Source organism: Solanum dulcamara, chromosome 11, assembly GCF_947179165.1.
Source record: "Solanum dulcamara chromosome 11, daSolDulc1.2, whole genome shotgun sequence".
Lineage (NCBI taxonomy): Eukaryota > Viridiplantae > Streptophyta > Magnoliopsida > Solanales > Solanaceae > Solanum > Solanum dulcamara.
In genome coordinates, this window is record NC_077247.1 from 46,649,992 (window position 1) to 46,673,499 (window position 23,508).

Sequence of the window (23,508 nt, forward strand, 5' to 3'; positions counted from 1 at the left end):
CAAAACAGAATACAGTTTAATATGAAAGAAAACAAAATAATAATAATTTTCTTAAGATTGTTAGTAATTTATATTGTAAAACGTTGAAACAGTAACAATAATTTCTGAAAATAAAAGACAAAAACTGGACAGAAACTGAAAATAAGAATAATGTCTGAAAAATTATGTAAAAATAAAAATCGAGCCCACTGAATGCATAGTGTGTTCTTAAGGAAATTATTTCCATCAATGTACCTAAGGTTTTGGAATCTTTCCTCCAGGATAGAATGATTTACTCACCAAAATAGCGGTACAACAAATTATGGTGACTGCGAACCACTCGAAGTCTGTATATCACACGAATTTTTAGGAAGCGCAAAAAACAACAAGAAGAAGAAGATGTTTTTCAGAAATTTTCGTTAGGAACAATTGTGAGGATCAACAGAAATATATAGCCTGCTTGCAACTTTTCAGAAAAGGTATCTGTTGAGAAAATGTCGCAACTTTAAGGTTTGCAATTTTTAGAAAAGGTGTCTGTTGAGAAAAGATCGCAACTTTAAGGTTTGCAACTTTTTCAGAAAAGGTTGCAACCTTTCAGGAAAAAAAATCTGTTGGAAAAAACGGTAGGAAATGTTTTAAATTAATTCGGAAAAGAAAGAAACGGGTCGGGTCACGGGTCAGGATTTTTTCAATTACTTAATTAATTAAATAATAATAATTAATTCAAAAAAATTAAAGAAAATTTGGTCCAAAAAAATTATCAAATCAAAGCCGAAGCCGAACCCGAGGTACCACAAGACTGGAAGACTTTATTATGCAAGAACTTTTCCAATCTAACTTATTACAATTAACTTTTTTTTTTAGTTATTACAATTAACTAATAAATTTTTTGGCCTTATAATTGTGTAGTGATTGATCAGCATCAACGTGTAGCGTATAAATTTAGATATATAGACGTTATGCTGAATCTTAACAAAAACATATTACAATAACTAGCATTAACTGGGAATGATAGAAAAATCAACGGAATGCAGAGGGATTTGATTTCTTCAGGAGGACTAGAACAATTTACGCAAGAGAGCAGCTATATACCTAAGAATCAAAGATTGAAAATTGAGCCAGCTATCACTAATCCTCCGCACGAAATGCATGTCTAGTATTCCCTCCGATCTGTTTCAATTTGATTGTTTTGTTTTGATTTGGTACGAAATTTAAAAAATTAAAAATACTTTTGAAATTTATGGTATTAAATTAAAGATATGCTTACTCTTGTGGCCTTAAATATGTTATGTGCAAAAATTGAAATTAAAAAATTGCAATAAAAAAAAAGAAGGAAAGAGACATTTTTTTTGAAACGGATTAAAGAGGAAAATAGGACAAACAAATTGAAATGAAGGAAGTAAGAAATCTGATTGATCAAAATTTCTGATTAATCCCCTATCTAGTTCATTACTATTTACTGATCAAAATTAGTTAAGATTTAAATATGAACACCACTTGTACTCAATTAGGATATATCATATTCCGTTATGTAAGTTTACATGCACCTTTTCTTTCTTTCTTTCTTTTAGTATTTGTTTCCTGAAAGTAGATCCTTCTAACCAATCGCAATTGTCGTTTATCTAATTTAATAAAGAAAAAAAAACACGGAGAAAAAAGTAATCTCTTTTTCCACCGGCTTAACTGGCGGAGGGAATTTGAGGAGACTCCATTTCCGCCTAATTTACGAACATTACAAAAGTAGGGAGTAAACTTTTTAATTTTTTTCTTTTTCTAATTAAAATCCCCAAAACTAAAAGGTGGTTGAATTTTATTACGTAACAAAAGCATAAAGAACCAGAAATTAAAGTATGAAATTTTTTATTTTCTATAATCATCTGCTATTTCATATTCATTAATTAATTAATTCGAAAACTTTTAATTAATTTTTATCCATGATCATTCTTTGTGATTGGTAAAAAGCAGAAATTAATATAGTATATTCGTCGAATAGAGAATAATACCAACAAAGTTTCCATGGGAACAATATTTGCGTAATTAGGTATGTAAGAACAATAGCAGCGAAGACTTGAACATTGATTTGACATGGACGAAAGAAACGACTGGCGCTGGGAGAATTAATGCAACAACGTAACATATAAGTTTTGAATTAGAGAAATTTTATTTGGTGTGAGACACAAGTGAGTGCTGGATCCACGTTATGAAATTTGGTGCCCAATTGGTATTTTGTTTTTTAATTCGACTTTTCTTTCGTGTTTTCATTAAAAAAAATAATCTTTATTTGCCTTAAATGATAGATACTAGGAGTAGTATTCAATAATTGCATATATTATAATTGATAACATTAATTAAAAATATAAATTTGGATTAACAAAAGTATAGTAATCTCTTTGGATAATACTCTGTAAAATTAATAATAAGTCATAAAACACTAAAACAATCATATCATCTAACATTATGATGGATAAGTATTTTTTTCATCATTAACCGAAAGTCTTGAATGGACAAGGAGTCGCCTTTTTTTTTGGGAGAATTTTACCCCTAATTATATGGTACGCTCTAACTATTGCGAATTCAAAACTAATTGGGCACAAATGTGGGTAATGATACTAGATATGGTCTTAAAATTCTGAATTCGTTTGTCACTCACACAACAAATAACGCTTGAGTGAGGCTTACCTTAAAAATATGAATAATATTTGAAATTATTAAAGAGAATTTTTTTTCACCAACAAAATTATAGATATAGGTTAATTTGTTTTGTAAATGTGTATCCTATTTTAGGAAGCGCTGTTACAACATTATATCATGCCAAAATTATAAGATCCAAATTGTTGCTTAACACATCTACACAATACACATTGTGTCATTAGTTTAGTTTCTATATAGATACTTTAATTGAAACTTCCTAGACAAGCATAAGACTAATACTGTACAAACCAGAATAAGTCAACAATAATCTGGAAAAATTAATAAATACGGTAAAGAATACATACTTGAACATCAAATTTCTATCAATAAATCTAAATAATCATCAATCAAGACTACTTCTCCAAAACTTTTGGGGTCCAGTTGTTGACTGAAAAGGAGGATGATCTCAACCGTTATTGATTAGGTATGAAATAATTTCTCATCTACACCTCTATATAAAGGCCTTTCTATACTGATGCATAAAATGCAAACTTATTACATAAACATCTTACAACATCAATATTCTTTTGATCTAACCCTATATATTTTCACCCCTTACACTAGATTTACTTAACCATGGCTATGAGAATTGATTTGATGATCATTCTAATTACACTGTTCTTTGTAGTTAGCATGTTTAGCTCTCAAGCAACCGCTCGCAGCCAGCCAAAACTACCCCTGTCTGAGAGACACGAGCAGTGGATGGCGCGTCATGGACGCGTTTACAAGGACGAAACAGAAAAAGGAAAACGGTTCATGATTTTCAAAGAAAACATGAAATTCATCGAGTCGATCAATAAGGCAGGGAATCTGTCTTACAAGTTAGGCATCAATGAATTTGCAGATATTACTTCAGAAGAGTTTTTGGCTAGGTTTACAGGATTAAACATGCCTTCACACCCGTCACCTTCTCCAATGTCATCGACGGAATTTATGATTAATGATCTAAGTGATGATGACATCCCGTCTAAGTTGGACTGGAGAGAGAATGGGGCTGTCACTCAAGTGAAGAATCAAGGTCAATGTGGTAAGACGCAACATACATAACACTTTTAATTAATTGATTAGCTCATAAAAATATTACAAAACATATTTGATCTACGTAATGATCCCCCTATATTAATTAATTTATCTAGATGTTGGCTGATTTAGGCAACACATACATGCGTACATATATATATCCTAGCTCGTATTTATTCATGCTTTTATAAATTTTGATATTAATTAGCTATTTTTCTATGTTAGGATGTTGCTGGGCGTTTTCTGCGGTTGGAGCACTAGAAGGAGCGTACAAAATTGCAACAGGCCAATTGGTTGAACTCTCTGAGCAAGAACTTCTCGATTGCACCACCAACAACAGGGGCTGTAATGGAGGTTTCATGACCTATGCATTTGACCTCATCATAGAAAATGGTGGAATTTCAACTGAATCAGACTATGCATACCAAGGGCAACAATACACATGCAGAAGCCAAGAGGTGACGCCGGCAGTGCAAATAAGTAGCTATCAAGTTGTGCCTGAAAGTGAAACATCACTATTACAAGCCGTAACTAAACAACCGGTGTCAATTGGAATTGCTAGTAGCAAAGAGTTTCAATTTTACTCAGGAGGAACTTATCAGGGAAGTTGTGCCGATCACATTAACCATGCTGTTACGGCTATAGGATATGGAACTGATGAGCAGGGTCAGAAATATTGGTTGTTGAAGAATTCATGGGGAACAACTTGGGGTGAGAATGGATTTATGAAAATTATAAGAGATACTGGAAATCCTGGAGGTCATTGTGACATCACCAAGTTGTCTTCTTATCCAATCATATCATAGTCTCAAACAAGGAAACATTCTATGTTTTAATTTCTAATATGCTGTAGTATTAAGAATTGAAAGAAAATATTGATTGTGTGCATGCAAAAACTTTTTGCATGCAGTATTTGAGTCTTCTGTATTAGTTGGAACTTTATGAAATTATTAAAAAGCGTATTGAATTAATATGGGAAATCCTATCTTATTAGACATACATTTCATACCATATATACTAATACTATCTATATTTTTAAATAATTACATATATTACAGACTAATTAAGAATTTTCTTTGAAAGATATAAAACCTAATAAGTCACAGTTCCATTGAAATTTTTCTCTCAACGGATATATTCACAACTCGCGTTTCTTATGGACCCGCCGGACGGCCCCGACAAGGCGCGTCTGGAAGGTCAGCAGGTCCCTCCCAAAGAGGCGAACCAACCCACCAAATCAATTGCTGCTAAAAACTCATATGCCAATACACTCTGTTCATCCTCATTTTCTCCCCACAACCAAAACGCCAAGGAGTCCCAGCTGTATTGTTCAAAGCTTCAGATTACTATGGTATCATGGCTGCGGAGTGTAAACTCACAATTGTTGGCGGGTTTCTTAAACCTAGACCCCAAATTGACAAAATTCGATCAAAATTTAAGGAATTGGTCACCATCAAAGGATCAACAAAGATCGGGGTTTACGACAATTTCAATATGTTTCTTGATTTCACAAATGAGGAGGACTTCAATGCGGTTTGGTTCAAACGGGTTATTGAAATCGAGGGGCAGCAAATGTGGCTTTAAAAGTGGACGCCGGACTTCCAGAAGAAGACTTGCCGATAGCTCCGGTATGGGTCCTTCTTCCTAAGCTTCCGTTTCATATGCACACATAGGAGTATATTAAACAGATTGTTAGCTCTGTGGGCACTCCGCTGGAAATGGACCTAGCTACTAAGGGCAGAACCAGGCCAAGTATGGCCAAAGTGAGAGTTGAGATAGACCTGCTCAAACCACAACCTGAATCAGTGTATGTTGGATTAATACATGAAAATTCCCCTCAAACTGGATTTATGCAAAAACTTGAATATGAGGGGATTCCTAAGTATTGTAAACACTGTAAAAAGCTTGGACATGTTATGGCCAATTGTAGAGTTCTAGAAAGGAAGAAGGCTATTGAACAACAAAAATTGGAAGAAAAAGTCAATGAGAATGAAATTGTTGAACAATTATGCAATGGTGAAGAAGCAAATGAGAAAGATGTACAAAATATTGATAATAAAAGTAATGATGCTACAAGCGACGAGGTGGAACAAGAAAAAGAGGAGGTTAAGGCTAGTATAAATGAAAGAACCAGCATGAAAAATGGAAAGGAGAAGAAAAGAAAGCTCCCAAAGAAGAAATCCAAAGTTTACCTTAAACTCAATTTTATGCAACAGGTTGGTAAGTATAAGAACCGGAAAAATCTCGTGAAAGTTATTTTCCAGAACAAAGCTCTCGAGGACAACCAAAACTCCCATGAATCCAAAAAATAATAGAAAGGACGATTAGCAAGACACCAATAAAGAAGATGTGGGACAAAGTGAACCAAGTCAACAAAAGGAAACGGAAGATGACAGAGGAATTCACAGAGATGGAACGAACTGGAAAAAAAATGATCATCCCGCTGAAAGTTCTGAAGGAAGCTCCAATCAGAACCAGGAAAGGCAAAGACATACTGTTAGTAGACAAGAAAAGTCAGAAGAAATTCCCTCTCTGATTAAAAATATGCCAAGCTTAAAGTGGTAGTTGATCTCAACCAGCAAACCATCCAGAAACAAGTCAATTACAAGCAAAGTGAGAAGGATCTTGATCCACAATATGATGTGATATCTCCCAACAGAGTTGTTGTTGTGGTGTCTGATAAACAAATGCAGCAGCAACAAAATAGTGAAGATACAGTTGGCTTCTCCCCTGTGATCCAAAAAGGAAACAAGTATAAGAAGGGAAATAAGAAACAAAAAGAAGAAAATTGCAACGTCTTAAAGGCGAAGGAAGCCAAAAAGAATACTGTCTAGTATTTCATGATTAAGGCAATCTTTTGGAATATTAGAGGTATTATAACCAAAAAAGCCAACCACAGGCTGCGAAATCTTAAAATTTTTTACATAGTTAACTTTGTAGCCATTCTTGAATCTTTCTTGAATATGAATAATATTGACAAATGCATGAAGTACTTTGGCTATCAACATAGCATACCCAACCTGAATGGTCAGATTTGGCTCTTTTGGAATGGAAACTTCAGCACTTCTATCATTGATAACATTGAACAGCAAATCACCATCAAAATGCACAATGGTGGCATTGGTGAGGATATCTATATCACTGTAGTGTATGCAAAATGCACCTCTGCAGAGAGGAAGTTTCTTTGGGATGATCTGCAAAGAATTCATCGACTCATCCATGGGCCATGGTGCATTAGTGGAGATTTCAATGTTATACTTAATCCAAAGGAAAAAATCGGGGGAAAGCCATACAGAATGACCAAGAGCTATGACTTTAGTAGCTGTATGGATGCCTGTGAAATGTCCAACCTGGGATTTAATGGCCCAAAATTTACTTGGTGCAATAATAGAATACCAAGGAAGAGGATTTGGAAGAGGCTGGATAGAGTTTTCATCAATGAGGACTGGGCTAAATCATATCAGAACAACACTGTTAGTCATCTCTCTAGAGCGTGTTCTGATCACAGACCTCTCTTGGTCAAGTGTTTTGACAACCATCAAAGTAGTATTAAATACTTCAGGTTTTTGGATATTTGGATCGACCAACCTTCCTTTATGAAAGTAGTGAAAGATACTTGGAATATCAACATCACAGAGAATGCACAATGGAAACTTCAACAGAAACTTAAAGTTCTTAGCAAGAAGCTCAGCTCGTGGTCAAAAGATGTTGTTGGTAATGTTTTTGATCACGTAAAAGAGTGGGAAACGTAAGATGAAATACCTGGAAGAAGAGGATCTTAGAAATCCCAGTGAAACTAGCAGGGAAGAATTAAACAAAGGGCAAGCAGAATACTACAGATGGATGAACCTCCAAGATGGTATTTTGAAACAAAAAGCTCAAGTCAGATGGATGGAAGAAGGAGATTCCAACACTAAATATTTTCATAGTGTAATTAAGGATAAAAGAAGAAAGTTTCAACTACACATGATCAAAAATCACAAAAACAGATGGGTCCAAGAAGATGACAAGAAAGCTAAGGCTGCAGTTCACCATTTTAAAAAATTGTTTAATAATCCTCATACTTTCAATGATTTTGGTATCCTTAATTATATTAACCCTTGTATTGCAGATGAGGACAACAACAAATTAATTGCATCCCCTACTCTGGAGGAAATCAAGAATGCAGTCTTTAGCATGAGTGCCTCAAGTGCTGCTGGTCCTAATGGATACTCAGGTTTATTTTTTCACAAATGTTGGGACATAATTCAATATGATATTATGGAGTATGTTCAGGATTTCTTTAGAGGGAAGAACTTGTCTAAGTTCTATTCACATACTTGTCTATTTTTGATTCCTAAAACAGACTCTCCCTCTAATTTTTCCGAACTTAGACCCATAAGTTTGAGCAATTTCACTTGTAAAATTCTTTCTAATAGACTTAACCCTCTGTTGGAAAGACTCATTTCTGAAAATCCAAGTGGTTTTATCAAAGGAAGATTAATCAATGAAAATGTTTTGTTAACTCAAGAAATTGCTCATGGCATTAAACAATATAATAAAGGTGGGAATGTTATCATGAAACTTAATATGGCAAAGGCTTATGATAAAATGTCTTGGTACTTCTTAATGAGTGTCATGAAACAATTTGGTTTTTCTAGAATCTGGTTAGACATGATCTGGAGGATCATTGCTAATGTGTGGTATTCCATACTTATCAATGGCAATAGAGTAGGCTTCTTCAGCTCTTCACATGCTCTTAAGCAGGGAGACCCTCTGTCCCCTTCTCTTTTTATAATTGGCTCTGAGTTGCTCTCTAGAATGTTAAATAGTCTTAATTCTCATGAGCATTTTACTCCTTTTAGCATGATTCTCAATGGGCCTATCATTAATCATCTTGCTTTTACAGACAACATAGTAATTTTCAGTGGGGGAAACAACAAATCTATTACGCTCATTAAGCATCAAATCAGGAGGTATGAAAAGGCCTCAGGTCAACAGGTTAATGATGCTAAGAGCTTCTTTATTACTGCTCCCAATACTGCTTCTTATAGGATTAATAAATTGAGAAGAGTGATTGTTACATGGACATCACTTTTCCTTTCACTTATTTGGGTTGCCCTATTTATAGTGGGAAAAAGAATCTGAGCTATTTTGATACCATGCAAGCCAAAATTGTTAAAAGATTGAATGGTTGGCAATGTAATATGTTATCTCATGGCAAGAAGGTTATTCTCATCAAGCATGTTTTACAATCTGTACCTACTCATACTTTATCGGCTATTACCCCTCCCAATGGTACTCTCAAACTTATTGAGAAACACTTTGCTAATTTTATATGGGGTACTACTAGTGATGGTAAGAATAAGTACCACTGGAGTAAGTGGGAAAACCTGTGTATTCCAAAAGATGAAGGAGGGATTGACATTAGGAGTATGAATGACATTTGCAACTCCTTGTTAATTAAGAGATGGTGGAGGTTTAGAACTCAATCATCTCTTTGGGTTGACTTTCTTTCCAACAAGTACTGCAAAAGAGCTCATCCTGTTGGAAAAGTGGCAACATCTATTGACTCTCATACTAGGAAAAGTTTGATGCAAATCAAAGAACAAGTCGAACCTCACATCATTTGGAAAGTACAAGAAGGAAATTCTAGCTTTTGGTGGGATAATTGGACAGGTATAGGGGCCTTGGCTAAGCTATGCCAAGGCCCGGATAAGTCTCCTAAAACTCCGATCAACTCTTTTTTTATGAATAATTCTTGGAATACTATTAAGCTAAGAAGTGTTGTTCCCAATTACATTGTGAAGATTGTTTCCAACATTGCAATAGGCAACAACATGCAAAAGGACTATCCTGTCTGGGATGATTCTGAAAATGGTTTTTTTCCCAACTACTCTGCGTGGCAGATAGTTAGAAAATATAGACCAAAAAATATTTTTCTCAATAATCTTTGGCATAATAAGATGCCTTTTAAAATGTCTTTCTTAGATTGGAGAATGTTTAAAAGGAGATTGCCTTTTGATGACATAATTACGAGGCTCAATATCAACTCGCATAATGATTGTTTTTGCTGCAGGAATGCACATAGTGACACCATGTATCATGTTTTAGGGGAGGGAGAAGTAGCAAGGAAGCTATGGAGCATTATGGGAAACCCATTGGGAATCCAACATAAAAATCAACCTATGGCCAATATTTTCAGTGATTGGTGGGGAACAAAATCAGAAAATGACATGCACAAGACTATCTTAAAGATTATCCCTACTATTATTTGTTGGGAGATTTGGAAGCAATGGTGTGCGTGTAAATTTGGAGGCCAAAGATACCTCCAAACAAACAAGATGTGTTATCAAGCCATAGGTACTATAAAATCTATTTTGGCTAATACTTTTCAGAATTTCAATAGAAGCAACCACTGGCCAGCATTCTGCCTTGAAGTATAAGCGGCTCAGACCAGTTCAGAGACTGAAGCAATTAGCATGGAGTTATCCTCAAAACGGCATCATAAAATTCAACACTGACAGTAGTTATCTACATGAGAATGTAAGGGCAGGCATTGGGGGAATCATCAGGAATTGCCAGGGAGACTTGATCATGGCATTCTCGTTCCCTGTTGAGTGTAAAAGTAGCAACATGGCTGAGGCCATGGCAGTCGAGTTTGGTGTAAAATGGTGTGATTGGCATGGGTACAAAATTTCTTGAACTTGACTCCATCAACATTATCAAAAACAGTGCAAATACAAATTAAACATTGCTTCAGAGAAGGAAACCAAGTTGCAGACTATTTAGCTAAGTGGGCTTCTACTTCTCACCAGATGCTCATCACTCAATTCTATTCCAGTCTCCCTAGACAAGCTAAAGGTCTCTTTCTACTAGACAAATGGCAAATGCCTAGTATTAGGAGCAAATATAATAAAGCAAATTTCTTTGTAAGCTAGTTATCTTCCTTTTCGTAGATTCCTAGAAGGCTCTTATAAGCCTTCTGGTTCTTGTGAGTGAGTGCATCACTCCTGGTTCAGTGTTCTATTGACGTCAGGTTTATCCACCCTCTGTTTTTTGCTAATACAACACAATCCTATCTAGGTAATTAAATTAAAAAAAGGGAAGATATATATACCTAAATACATGTATTTTTGCTACCGATACACTAGAATAGGAAGAGAGACGAGAGAGATAGGGAGGAGGCAAGCGAGATGGGGAGGGAGGCGAGCGAGATAGTCATGTACCATATACATGCGAACCATACTAGATGCATACTAGATATATGTATCTGTATGTATCTGTGATACCAAATACATAGGAGAGTCGCGAGCAAGATGGGAGGGAGGCAAGCAAGATTTGTTATGTATCCCAGATACATTATAATCCGCTTGGATACGATACAGTGTATCTAGAACAAACTTTACCTAATTTGACCCTATGTATCTTGAGATACACGTATCTGAACGCACTAAAATTTGGTAAGATTCGTAATGTTGCAAACTAAAATGTATCTAAATAATTAATTCCTAAACTAATGAGAATTCTATAAGTTTAAGCATAAAGATGTCTTCTTATCCAATCCTATCGTAATCCCTTACAAGGAAGTATTCTATGTTTTAATTTCTTATATAAAAAGGGCAGCCTGGTGCACTTAAGCTCCCACTATGCGCAGGGTCCGAGGAAGGGCCCAACCACAAGGGTCTGTTGTACGCAGCCTTACCTTGCATTTCTGCCAGAGGCTGTTTCCAAGGCTTGAACCCGTGACCTCCTGGTCACATGGCAGCAACTTTACCAGTTACTCCAAGGCTCCCCTTTTCTATAAGTTTAAGCATAAAGATGTCTTCTTATCCAATCCTATCGTAATCCCTTACAAGGAAGTATTCTATGTTTTAATTTCTTATATAAAAAGGGCAGCCTAGTGCACTTAAGCTCTCACTATGCGCAGGGTCCGAGGAAGGGCCCGACCACAAGGGTCTGTTGTACGCAGCCTTACCTTGCATTTCTGCCAGAGGCTGTTTCCAAGGCTTGAACCCGTGACCTCCTGGTCACATGGCAGCAACTTTACCAGTTACTCCAAGGCTCCCCTTCGTTTTAATTTCTTATATGTTGTTGTATTAAGAATTGAAAGAAAATATTGATTGTGTGCATGCAAAAAGTTTTTGCATGCAGTATTTGAGTCTTTTGTATTAGTTGGAGCTTTATGATATTATTAAAGTATCATAAATTATTATGATACTTTATGTAATGTATCATAATATTGAAATGAAGGTATTATATGTTAATTTAAGAAAAAAAACAATTAGATATATTAAAATCTAAATTTATGTGTATCACAAAAAGATGAATAACAAAAAATTGAAAGGAAAAAAAATCAACAATCTAATTTGTTGAAAGCAAAAAAACGTGATGACGAAATCTTTCTACACTTTTTTCCTTGCTTTGTATCAACTCCCGTATTTTTTTTTCCACTTTCAACAATGGCGCCATACATGGATCTCGACTCAAAGTTCTTACCGAAGCGACCAGCAACTCGACCTTTTCCACTTCTTTTTTGGGAGTTTATTCTGCAGTCAATTTTTGAAGTCGAAGATGCATTCTTCTTCAACTAATTGGGTAATCACAATACTAAAAGATAGAGAATCATCCGTATGTATTAGAAATTTGTAGATGAAAAGGCTAAAAAGAATAATTAAAAATTAAGAACTAATGACTAGAAAGAAAAAAATGGATGAAGAAGAAGAAAATTTGTTACGATTTGGGATAGATTGGGAGAAAAAAATTGAAACTTGAATTGTTTGAAGTTCCTAAAATTTTGAGAAAGATTGATATCAATTTGTTTTGCGTGATTTGTGGAACTGACATTTAATTTTACCTTTTATTTTCTTTTTAAGCTCAATAGACAAGTTCTGTAATGTATCAACATTTATGTATCCGGATGGGACAAATTTGAAGGGATTTTTATAAATAAAATATAATTTGCTCCTTACATGATTCCTAAAAATTATACTCATTAAAAAGAAGTAACATTTTGTTTAGTAATTAAGGATCAAAAAGACAATTGTGCCACTGACCCAAAATAATATGAATCGTTTCCTTTGTCACTCGTAAATAGCCTGTTAAGACAATTGGGTTGGGCCGGACCAATCCGTTTGACAACTCCAACTGCAAACAACCTGCAATAACCCACTCTGAAGCAAACAAACGTTAATTCCAATCTTGGACTCAATTAAATGAGAACATTTTTCTTTTACATTCACATATTACATTTTTTCAACAAATCGGACCTATTTTAGTTGTAGGTACTATCTAAAATTGTTAAAAAGGAATTTTTCTTAAACTTTTGAATTCATATAAGTCCCACTTTAACTTTTAGTGGCTTGTTAAAAATCAAATGTGACTCCAAAATTGAAATTGAGAAAATATGCGAGCAAGAAAGCGAATCAAATAAAAGAATGGAGTAGATTGACTATCAATTCATCAAGGCCCAATAATTTACTTTAAAATAAGAGATAAAGTATCAAAAACACACCTGAATTATCTATTTTTTGAATTTCATAACTAAACTATTAGGAGTGTGAATTTCATAACTAAATTATCACTTATTAGTTTGAGAAACACACATCTCTCTTTTATTCTACTCTCATTATGGTGTGTACTGTACTCTCTCTTTCATTTAAAATATGAAAAAGAGCCTAAAATTCCCTCGAATTATTGAAAATGGTATAAAAATATCCCTCATCCATCTATTGGCCTAAAATGCCCTTGGCATCCACCATTAGGTCCAAAAATGACCTTTTCTTTAATGGAAAAGGAAATTTTAAGCTCAATAGATGGATGAGGGCATTTTTGTACCATTTTCAATAATCTGAGGGCATTTTGTGCCCTTTTAAAAGAATTTTAATTAAATAATTTGAATATTTTTTTAACACGTGGCGGCCATCTATTGGTTACAATTTAATTATTTAAAATTAATTATAAATCAAAATTTATTTAACGGAATTTTAATTAAATAATTTGAATAATTTTTTTAAACACGTGGTGGTCATCTATTGGTTACAATTTAATTATTTAAAATTAATTATAAATTAAAATTTATTTAATGGAATTTTAATTAAATGATTTTTTAAAACATGTGGTGGTCATCTATTAATTATAATTTAATTATTTAAAACTAATTATAAACAAAATTTATTTAACAAAATTTTAATTATGAAAAAGGGCTTAAAATACCCTCGAACTATTGAGAATGGTACAGAAGTGCCCCTCATCCATCTATTGAGCCTAAAATACCCTTTTTGTTAAAGAAAATATCATTTTTGGACCTAAAAATGGATGTCAATGACATTTTAGGCCAATAGATGGATGAGGGGCATTTTTGTACCATTTTCAATAATTCGAGGTCATTTTAGGCCCTTTTCCGTTTTAAAAAATTTGTCACTTCACACTCCACATATATGGACAAAATATTCTACCTTAACAAAAATTAAATAAATTATTAGAATTAGTTAAAATTAAAGATTAAAGTAATACTATCTCCCACCCAAAAAAAATTTATAAAATAAAATATAAAATATTTTTCTTATCTCACTCCACCGCTTTCTCCCACCATACTTCCTCCCCCTCCCCCAATTTTTTAGTTTTATGTTTATTTATTAAATTTCTTTGTAAAAGTTTTTTTTATTTTTTTTTACTTCATCCTCCCCCCCCTCCCCTCTTTCAAATAATAATTTAGATATTTTTATATGGCGGAATGACCTTGAAGACCCTTATACTTGGCTTCGTTTGTAAGTTGGACATTTATACTTACGACTTTGTCAATTGAATCCTTAAACTTACTGAAACACAATATTTTAAACCCCTTTTTCATTCGATGTGTGTAAGTGTAGTACACTTGTTTTACACGTGGAATTTCATGTCATTTTTAATGACACATAAGATATTAAATGTTAAAAAATAATAATAAAAAAGTATACTTTTCTAAATTCTGAAAATGTTGAACGTTATGCTCTTCATATTTACTCCCAAATTGAGAGCCAAATTCATGCTAAATAGATCAAATTCTTGTCTATTTGACTTGCATTTTACATTACAAGTTCACAAATACAAATCCAACAAATCCTCATCACAATTTTGAATTAATTTTATAAATTAACAAAATTCATTTATTGTTCTTCAAGCTTTATCAAGCTTATTAATGGAGTTTTTCAATACCTAATATCACCCTTCACATTATATAAACAAGATTCAGAAGGAAGGTTGTTCCTTTTCTTCTTTTTTTTAATTATAGTTTTTTTTTCAATTTTTTTTAATTTTAATAATTTTTTAATATTTAACCTCACTTGCTTTAAAACGCGAGTAATGACGCATTTTCCAACTCAGCAATATTAGTGCTACGTAAGTTCTGTCAATGGTCAGAAGGTAAAAATATTGTGTTTTGGTGAGTTGAAGGATTCAGTTGGTAAACTCATAAGTATAAGGGTCCAACTAACAAACGGTGCCAAGTCATTCTACTTTTTTATATTTTCAAAAAAAGAAAATTCTATCCCGCTCCACTTAACCCTCTGCTTTCAAATTATTCATCCCGTTTTGTGTTAGATATATACATATGATTTTAGAAAAATATTTTTTAGTTGACGCAAGACTTTTCTTAAAATGAAAATTTTAGTTATGTTATATTCGATATGCAGGTAGAAAAAAATATTTTCTTAAAAACATAAGTAAATATCTAACACAAAATAAAAAAATAATTATAAATTAAAAGCGGAGGGCTAGATGGGGTGGGTATAATTTTACTTTTTTTAAAAAAATAAAAATAATAATATATTTTAGGAAGGAGGGGGGGAGAGGGTGAAGTATGATTTTTTTAATAATATTTTATAAAAGAAATTAAAAAAAATTAGAAAAATAAAAGGAGGGAGATTTATTATTTATATTTTTTTTTGGGGGGGAGGTGGTGGAGTGTGTGAGAAAAATATTTTAATTTTTTTTAAAAAAATAATCTCTTTTATAAAAAATAATTTCCTTTTTAGGGATAAAAATATTTTAGTCTTTAACTTTTAACTAATATTAATAATTTATTTAATTTTTGTCAAGGTGAAATATTTTATTCATATAGAATGTCATGTGGCAAGGTTTTTAAAAAAAATAGAACGTGTGTTTCTCAAACTAATAAATGATAGTTTATATATGAAACTAAAAAAAAGATAATTTAAATATGTTTTGACATTTATCTCTAAAAATAATGTCAAATCACAACAACGATGATAATAATAATAGCAATAGTTATTAGAAAATATTTGAAAGTTTAATAATGAAATATGTTAAAGACATATAACTTGGTACGTGATGTTATTATTTTCTATTTATAGTGTATTCCAATGAACTTATTTAATTAAACCGATGCAAGTCAAGTTGGCTACTAGAAATGGGTTTAAATTTAATACACTAATAATTCAAACATTTTTTGCGCTATGAAAGGCTGAAAGCCACTTAACTATATCCTACAAGATTTCGTACATGATTGGGATTGCGTATTCCCAAAAAGTCAAACTATAGATCTACTTAGTTGTAGTTTTATTTAATTCTATAATACATCCAATCTACCATTAAGAAAATATATTAAAAAATTTATGGTGGGTGCAGTGTTAACTCAATAAAGGTTTAGTACCTGTGGATTTCAAAAATGTGAAGTAATAAGTATTTTTTTATTCTTAATAGATAAGATTTTGAGTAATGTTAGGTATGGAGCGTCTTTATTAGATGGAGTTTCAGCTTCTAACGTGAAAATTCACAGTATGAAAATTTAAATTTAATTAAACCCCATACGAATACCTAGCACGATGGGAACACACAAAATTAGGGCTGTTCACAGTTTTAGTTAAAATCAAAACCTAATCGAAAATTTAACCAAACCGAATAAAAAAATCGACATTTGGTTTGGTTTGGTTTGGTTTGGTTTTAAATTTGAATAACCGATAATATTTGGTTTGGTTATGGTTATAGGAAAAAATAATCGAACCAAACCGATAATTATATACATAAAATTTATAATTATTTATATGTATAATATTAGTTTTTCATAAATAATTAAAGATATTTTATACCTTTTAATTATTAATTTAATATTAATCTACTTATTTTTAAGGCCCAACAATCCAAGCCAACTCTCAAGCCCAATTATAAATTCTAATAAACACTAAACAACAGTCCAAGTCCAACAATCCAAGCCCATTAGGCCAACTCTCAAGCCCAATTCTAAATCCTAAATTCCTAATAAGCACTAAGCACTTAAGCAGCAGGCAACAACATAAGATAAAAGTTAAAACTTTAAAACCCTAGTATCTGTTTTCCTTTTATATTTCTGTTCCTCTCACGTTGGTTTCTCACAAAGTCACAGACTCACAGTCATAGACTAACAGTGAAGGCTCAAGAGCAACCTCAACTCCTCAACCCCAAGTACAATATTGTCAAATTTTGAGAAGGTTTGTAAGAAATTTTTCAAATTTTAAATTGATTTTAAGTTGTTTTCTTTTTTGTTTTGAATGTTTAAGTTATTTCCTTTTCTGTTTCGAACCTCTGTAGGTCGTGAGAAAAAAAGAGCTTCGTAAGAATTTGAAAAATGTAGAGAGAGAATATTTGAATTGTCTCGGCTAGTCATAAATCGAATAATCGAACCAAACCGAACCAAACCGACAATAACCAAACTCGTGGTTATTATTTTACTTGGTTTGGTTATGATTTTAGACATTTAATAACCGATTAAATTGGTTTGGTTATGATTTTAATCAATAACCAATCCAAATCGAACCATGAACACCCCTACACAAAACTAAAACAAATTGGAGTAATGATCTTTTACACTCGGTTAAATTTAGCGGCGGGCAAACATAAATAAAATTTCAATTATTTGGTTATGTAAATGTTTTTAATATTGCAATCTAATAAGATCTATCAAATCCTTTAAATAAACGGGGCAATTCTAATCTGTGCTTATTTATTGAATTATCTGACAACCCTGAGTTGATGACATGATCACCTTTAACAGTAAAAAATTAGAAGCGTGTTTATGATAAGCTTAAAAAATGAAATCACTTCACTATAAATTGGTATTTGAGATGGACAAAATGAAGAACATATCATAGCAAAATAAGAAAGAAAAGAAATACATAAAAAGGAAAAGGGAAGAGTGATATGGGTAGCATGGCTGAGAAATGGAAGGAACTTAGTGGGAAAAACAATTGGGATGGGCTATTAAATCCATTGGATGTTGATCTTCGTAAATATATCATTCAATACGGAGAATTGGCTCAAGCAACTTATGACACTTTCATTACAGAAAGAGCCTCTAAATATGCAGGAGCTAGCAGATACTCGATGGAGAACCTTTTTACTAAGGTTGGACTTGACCCAAACAAGTATAGCGTGACAAAATTTTTCTATGCTACCGCATCCATTCCACTTCCTGATGCTTTCATTACAAAATCATTTTCAAGAGAAGCATGGAGTAAGGAATCAAATTTTATGGGATACATTGCTGTGGCTACTGATGAGGGTAAAGTTTCACTAGGAAGGAGGGATATTGTGATTAATTGGAGAGGAACTATGCAGAAGCTGGAGTGGGTGAATGACTTTCAATTTTTACTTGTCCCAGCACCCAAAATATTTGGTGATGGAGGCTTGCTTCCTTTGTTTAAACCTTTGGTGCATCATGGCTTCTACAATGTTTATACATCAGCAAGTTCACGATCACAGTTTAATCTGACTAGTGCCAGAGATCAGGTACATGTTAACTATACAAGAATATGATTCTTTAATTATTATTGCTGAAATTAAAGATTCATGATTTTCCTTGGTTTAATTTTAGGTAATTGAAGAAGTGAAGAGATTGGTTGAAGAGTATAAGAATGAAGATGTGAGCATAACTGTGACTGGACATAGTCTAGGTGCATCCCTTGCAACTCTAAATGCAGTTGACATAGCCTTCAATGGAATCAACAAAACAAGTGAAGGGAAGGAGTTCCCAGTAACTGCCTTTCCATTCGCAAGTCCTAAAGTTGGGGATCTCCAATTTAAGGCAGCCTTTGATAAACTGAATAGCCTTCGTATTTTGAAAATTCATAATTTATTGGATATTGTTCCGAAATACCCACCCATTGGGTATTTTGATGTTGGGCAGGAGCTAATGATTGACACCGCTAAATCTCCCTATGTGAAGCCTCCTGGAGAACCTGTGAGCTGGCATTTGTTGGAGCCATACTTGCATGGAGTCGCTGGCACTCAAGGTTTAGGACTTTTAGCAGGTTTTAAACTAGAGGTGAATCGCGATATCTCACTTGTCAACAAGCAGTGGGACATACTGAAAGATGAATATTGCATTCCTGCGACTTGGTGGGTTGAAAAGCACAAAGGGATGATTCAACAAGAAGATGGATCTTGGCTTATGTTGGATCGCGATGAGTATGACTTTTGAGGGAGCTACAAGTGGTCACTTTATTTCCTTTCACGTAATGTTTGAATAAAGGGTTTTATATATGTGGTTTCACTTGGGGAAACCATATATTATTTAATATGAAGGATAAACTTCTTGTTTGTGGATCTATTTAATATTTTTGGATGTTTAATATGAGTTTTCTATCTCTAGTAATTCATTAGGCGTGGTTTAATATGAGTTCTTACTTTTTCCATTTCTTTTTTTCTTCTTTTGTTTTATTTTAAAGATAAATTAAAAATAGAATATTAACGAATTAAATCTAGATTAAAAAATCAAAAATTTGGATAACAACTAAACAAAATACTGAACTGACTCTCTTATTTAAATCTTGATTGAATATAATCATATATACTTGACTTGTAATTGTCTTCTGTCATTTAAGAAGTGTATTTAGAATTTGATGCTGACATGTTGTACTAAAAATTATAATGATAGTAGGTCTATGGGTCATGGATTCATGTACACTTTATAGGGGTGGATAAAAACAATATCAACACGGTTCTTAAAATTAAACAAAGATTCAGTGTGATTTAACTATATAGATCATTTCAGTCATGTTATGTTTTTTTTTTTTATAAAAAATAAGTGCTACATTCAATTTGGACTTTAAAATGATTTTAATACAGTTTCAATTTCGTGAGTTAGGCAACTATTTTTTCTTCTAATAATAGGCTTAACGAAACGAAAGTCTAAATCATCAAGTTAAAAATGAGGTAAAAGTTGTCTTTTCTACTTCTCCCTTCTCTGTCATATAAAATATAGCGCCTTCAAATGTTAGAAAGTACAATTCCACCAATTTTTATGAGTTGTTTTACATTCGAAGGGGAGATAACTCATTTATCTATTTTATTTTGAATATGTAACGAAGATTTTACTATACAGCCATAAAATTAATTAGCATTTGTTATAGGGGTGTATATGGACCGGGTTGGTTCGGTTTTTTTACAAATCAAATCAAATTATTTGTGTCGGGTTATTAAATCTATAAACCAAACCAAACCAATAAAAGTCGGGTTTTTCAATATCAATTTTTCTCGGGTTTTTTGGGTTTTTTCGGGTTTCTCGGGTTTCTCGGGTTTTTCATAATATCTAATAAAAAGCACAGAATAGTACTTCTTAAAAAGAGTTTTAGTACAAAATATCAACATATAAGATGGAGGCAGAACACTGTTTGAAGTTTTAACTTTATAATATAACTTTATAAGATGACCTTTTTTTGTATATTATTTAGATGAGCTTCTCAAGTCCAAATCTAAATGTAAGAAAGAAAACAAAAATTATGAAATTTTTTTAAAAAATATTTATAAATTATATTTTAATAAATATTTTTATGTATAACATAATTTAAAAGTAGTATATCTATAATCGGGTCGGTTTGGGTTCGGTTTGACTTTTTTAGTTAAAACCAAATCAATTCTATAATGGTCGGGTTTTTTTTTCAAACACCAAACCAAGTCAAACCAAACCACTAGTCGGATTTTTTTTCCGGTTTGGTTCAGTTTATCGGTTTGGTGCGGTTATCGGTTTGCCCTGTACAACCCTAATTTGTTCTATGAATAAGATGAAGGAGCTCACAACAACAAAAGAGATATTTAAAATAGCAATAGATTATATTACCGTAAAAATATATAGTGATAATTGAATTAATGTTATTGTATCTAAAGTCGCTAGAGCTTAAAATTTTTAACAATATTGATATAGAGTGTTGATTATAAATACTCATATCATATTATTGTCTCTAAATATAATATAGTGATAATTATATAATTGATTTGATTTGATTCAAAACATTTAAAAACCAACTTAATTGGTCATTTTCTTTTAAAGGAAAACTAACCCAAACTGTATCATGAACAACCCTACAGTATTGAGCAAACAAACTGTGAAAGTGTCCCACATAAATCCTTTAAAGGATGAGTGATCTCTTTAATATGATTTCGATAGATTTCTCACCTCTTGAGCTATTGTTTGAGTTGAGGCCCAAGTTCAATAATATGGTATCAAAGAAAGATTCATCCTAATTCTCATTTTCGATGTTGGACACCCATATTAAATTGTCTACACACTAGATGATTGGTCCTGAGGGAGAAGAGTCTCATAATGGCCCTTTACGGAATGAGTTGACTTTTAAAATCCTCACTTTTGAGCTAACTTTTAAGATTGAATTAGATCCAAATTTCATAATACAATATTTATTACAAGTAAATTATATTTTAATAATATTACTCAACAGACTAGGAGAAAATCTACCCAGAAAGATCCATGTGAATGAGTGAAAATATTTGTGAAATTTTAACCACGGTTTCAATAAAATTAATATGATTTTTTTTTAAATGATCTAAAAACCAAGTTAATTATAATCCATTTCTAGTTAATTATTGAAAACCAAGTTAATTAAATGAGCTAAAAACCAAGTTAATTAATACGAGTTTTTTTAAAAGTTTTTTTTTATAATTTGTTTGAGTATCCAGTAAAAAAAAGTATCTAGTAAAACTTTTCCCCATATATATATATATATATATATATATATATGTGTGTGTGTGTATATAAAGTATATTTAATTTTAAAAAATATTGAAACAAAGTTTCTATATAGATCAATCTGGATTATATATTAATCAAATTTAAAATAGACTGAACTAAACGGACCAAAATGAGCATAGTAACAAAATAAGTGGATTATTAGCACATCAAATCCAACGAATTGACGATTCATAATTTTAATGAGATGATTTTATCACTACTAGCTATCATTAACAACCAAAATAAAAATTTGGGGCAACAATCTTTGCTTTCATTTCTTCTTAATTAATTATTGTACTATTAATCGATCGACTATTTAATTATGTATACCATTTTATATAAAAAGCTCAAAAAGATTAGATGCCTATATTTTGTAATTATGTATACCATCTTATATAAAAAGCTCAAAAAGATTAGATGTCAATATTTTGACATACTTCAAATTTATATATTAGACTTTTCTTTATTAGGCTAAGTAGTGAAAATATTTTGTTTATCTCTATTAAAAAAAAATGTGTTCCGAGGTGTGAATTAGTAAAGAAGAAATGTTAGAATTTGAGTTTTGAATATAACGATCTTTTGATATTTCATTTTACAAAATAGTCCATACTTAGCAACCAAGCCTTAAAATGTATTTTCTTTGATACCACAACTAAATTTTGTATCCACTTTTTTTAACCAAAAATAAAACAAACTATATATAACAACCCCATTTCTTGTCTTCCCATTTTCTAAAGGAAAATAGGAGAAGTTGAAAAGTTGACGTTGTTGATGATCTTAATGGATATTGTTCCCATATTGTTCCCAAATACCCACCCATTGGCTATTTCGACGTTGGGAATTAAGGAGCTAATTGTCACGGACTTAGACTTCACGCTAAGACTTCCGTGCGGCACTTGACAACTTACTCACGAATCTTTCACGATCTTGCAAGCTCAAGTAAACCTTTATGACTAGATCGCTAAGGGAACGCTAGATTGTAAGAAAGACAAGAGAACTTTTATGAAGAAGGCTTTTGTATTGCTTGGAAGAATACTTGATTGCTTGATGGTTTGCTACAAATGAATGCCCCCTCTATTTATACTACTCCTAAGGGGCTCAAGTGTAAATAAAAATTGCTATACAAGTCCCTCCATATTTACAAAGAAGTCCCTCTCTAGAATTCTCTACACACTCTAGAGAATTCTAAGTCTTTCAAGACTTCTCTACAAGCTTCTATAAGGATCTAGAGTCTTCCACTAACCTCTCCAAGACTTTAGATTCTTCTACCTTCCTCAAGATCAAGTGGCGGATCATAACACTCTCCCCCACCTGATGTGGCGACGACCGCGACGTCCTGCTGCTGCAAGAACTCCTGGATCTTGTCTTTGAACTGCCACAGGTCTTCATATCTCTCCCAGGTGGCCTCCTCCGGAGATTGTCCCTTCCAATGGACTAAGAACATAGCAGTGGCCTGTTGTCCCTGTTTTCGCTTGGCTTGGTAGTCCATAATGGCTTCGATGTCTCGATCATGGGAGGCGGTGATTGTGAGTGGCGCCCGACTTGATTCTCCTCGGCTAGGATCATCCTTGTCCTCATGGTACGGCTTGAGGACGCTGGCATGGAAGACTGGATGAACCTTAATATGCGGTGGTAGCTCCAACCTGTAAGAGATCTTGCCAACCTTGGCAACGATCCTGAACGGGCCCTCATACTTTCGCACCAAGTTTTGATGCATGCCTCGCAATGCCTTGAATTGCCTGGGGTTGAACTTGACCAAGACCATATCTCTAACTTGGTAATCCGTGGGACGACGCTTGCGGTCGACAAACTTCTTCATCTTCTTCGCTGCCTTGTCCAAAT

The 23,508-nt window shown here is 32.9% G+C and overlaps 3 protein-coding genes across 3 annotated transcripts; all 3 read left to right on the forward strand.

Annotated features, from left to right (window-relative positions):
- The first annotated feature begins 3,162 nt into the window (after positions 1-3,162).
- LOC129873216 (zingipain-2-like) lies at positions 3,163-4,689 on the forward strand. The gene is made up of 2 exons (XM_055948261.1): positions 3,163-3,697; positions 3,916-4,689. Exons 1-2 carry the CDS (start codon positions 3,247-3,249, stop codon positions 4,494-4,496), a joined length of 1,032 nt encoding a protein of 343 aa, XP_055804236.1. The 5' UTR covers positions 3,163-3,246; the 3' UTR covers positions 4,497-4,689.
- Positions 4,690-4,825: 136 nt separating this feature from the next.
- On the forward strand, positions 4,826-10,572 carry LOC129872646 (uncharacterized). The gene is made up of 3 exons (XM_055947578.1): positions 4,826-5,318; positions 7,802-8,645; positions 9,749-10,572. The coding sequence occupies exons 1-3, from the start codon at positions 4,847-4,849 to the stop codon at positions 10,113-10,115; spliced, it is 1,683 nt and encodes a 560-aa protein (XP_055803553.1). The 5' UTR covers positions 4,826-4,846; the 3' UTR covers positions 10,116-10,572.
- Positions 10,573-17,732: 7,160 nt separating this feature from the next.
- Positions 17,733-19,304, forward strand: LOC129873364 (phospholipase A1-II 1-like). The gene is made up of 2 exons (XM_055948447.1): positions 17,733-18,432; positions 18,518-19,304. The coding sequence occupies exons 1-2, from the start codon at positions 17,845-17,847 to the stop codon at positions 19,121-19,123; spliced, it is 1,194 nt and encodes a 397-aa protein (XP_055804422.1). The 5' UTR covers positions 17,733-17,844; the 3' UTR covers positions 19,124-19,304.
- Positions 19,305-23,508: the final 4,204 nt, after the last annotated feature.

What these genes read in the sequence shown, in the direction of transcription:
- LOC129872646 (XM_055947578.1), top strand. Translation starts at nt 4,847, where the DNA reads ATGGACCCGCCGGACGGCCCCGACAAGGCGCGTCTGGAAGGTCAGCAG. An exon ending in AAGACTTGCCGATAGCTCCG is followed by an intron (nt 5,319 to 7,801) that starts GTATGGGTCCTT and finishes CTTGTATTGCAG; the next exon opens with ATGAGGACAACAACAAATTA. An exon ending in ATTAAGCATCAAATCAGGAG is followed by an intron (nt 8,646 to 9,748) that starts GTATGAAAAGGC and finishes TTTTTGCTGCAG; the next exon opens with GAATGCACATAGTGACACCA.
- LOC129873364 (XM_055948447.1), top strand. Translation starts at nt 17,845, where the DNA reads ATGGGTAGCATGGCTGAGAAATGGAAGGAACTTAGTGGGAAAAACAAT. An exon ending in TGACTAGTGCCAGAGATCAG is followed by an intron (nt 18,433 to 18,517) that starts GTACATGTTAAC and finishes GTTTAATTTTAG; the next exon opens with GTAATTGAAGAAGTGAAGAG.
- LOC129873216 (XM_055948261.1), top strand. Translation starts at nt 3,247, where the DNA reads ATGGCTATGAGAATTGATTTGATGATCATTCTAATTACACTGTTCTTT. An exon ending in GAAGAATCAAGGTCAATGTG is followed by an intron (nt 3,698 to 3,915) that starts GTAAGACGCAAC and finishes TTTCTATGTTAG; the next exon opens with GATGTTGCTGGGCGTTTTCT.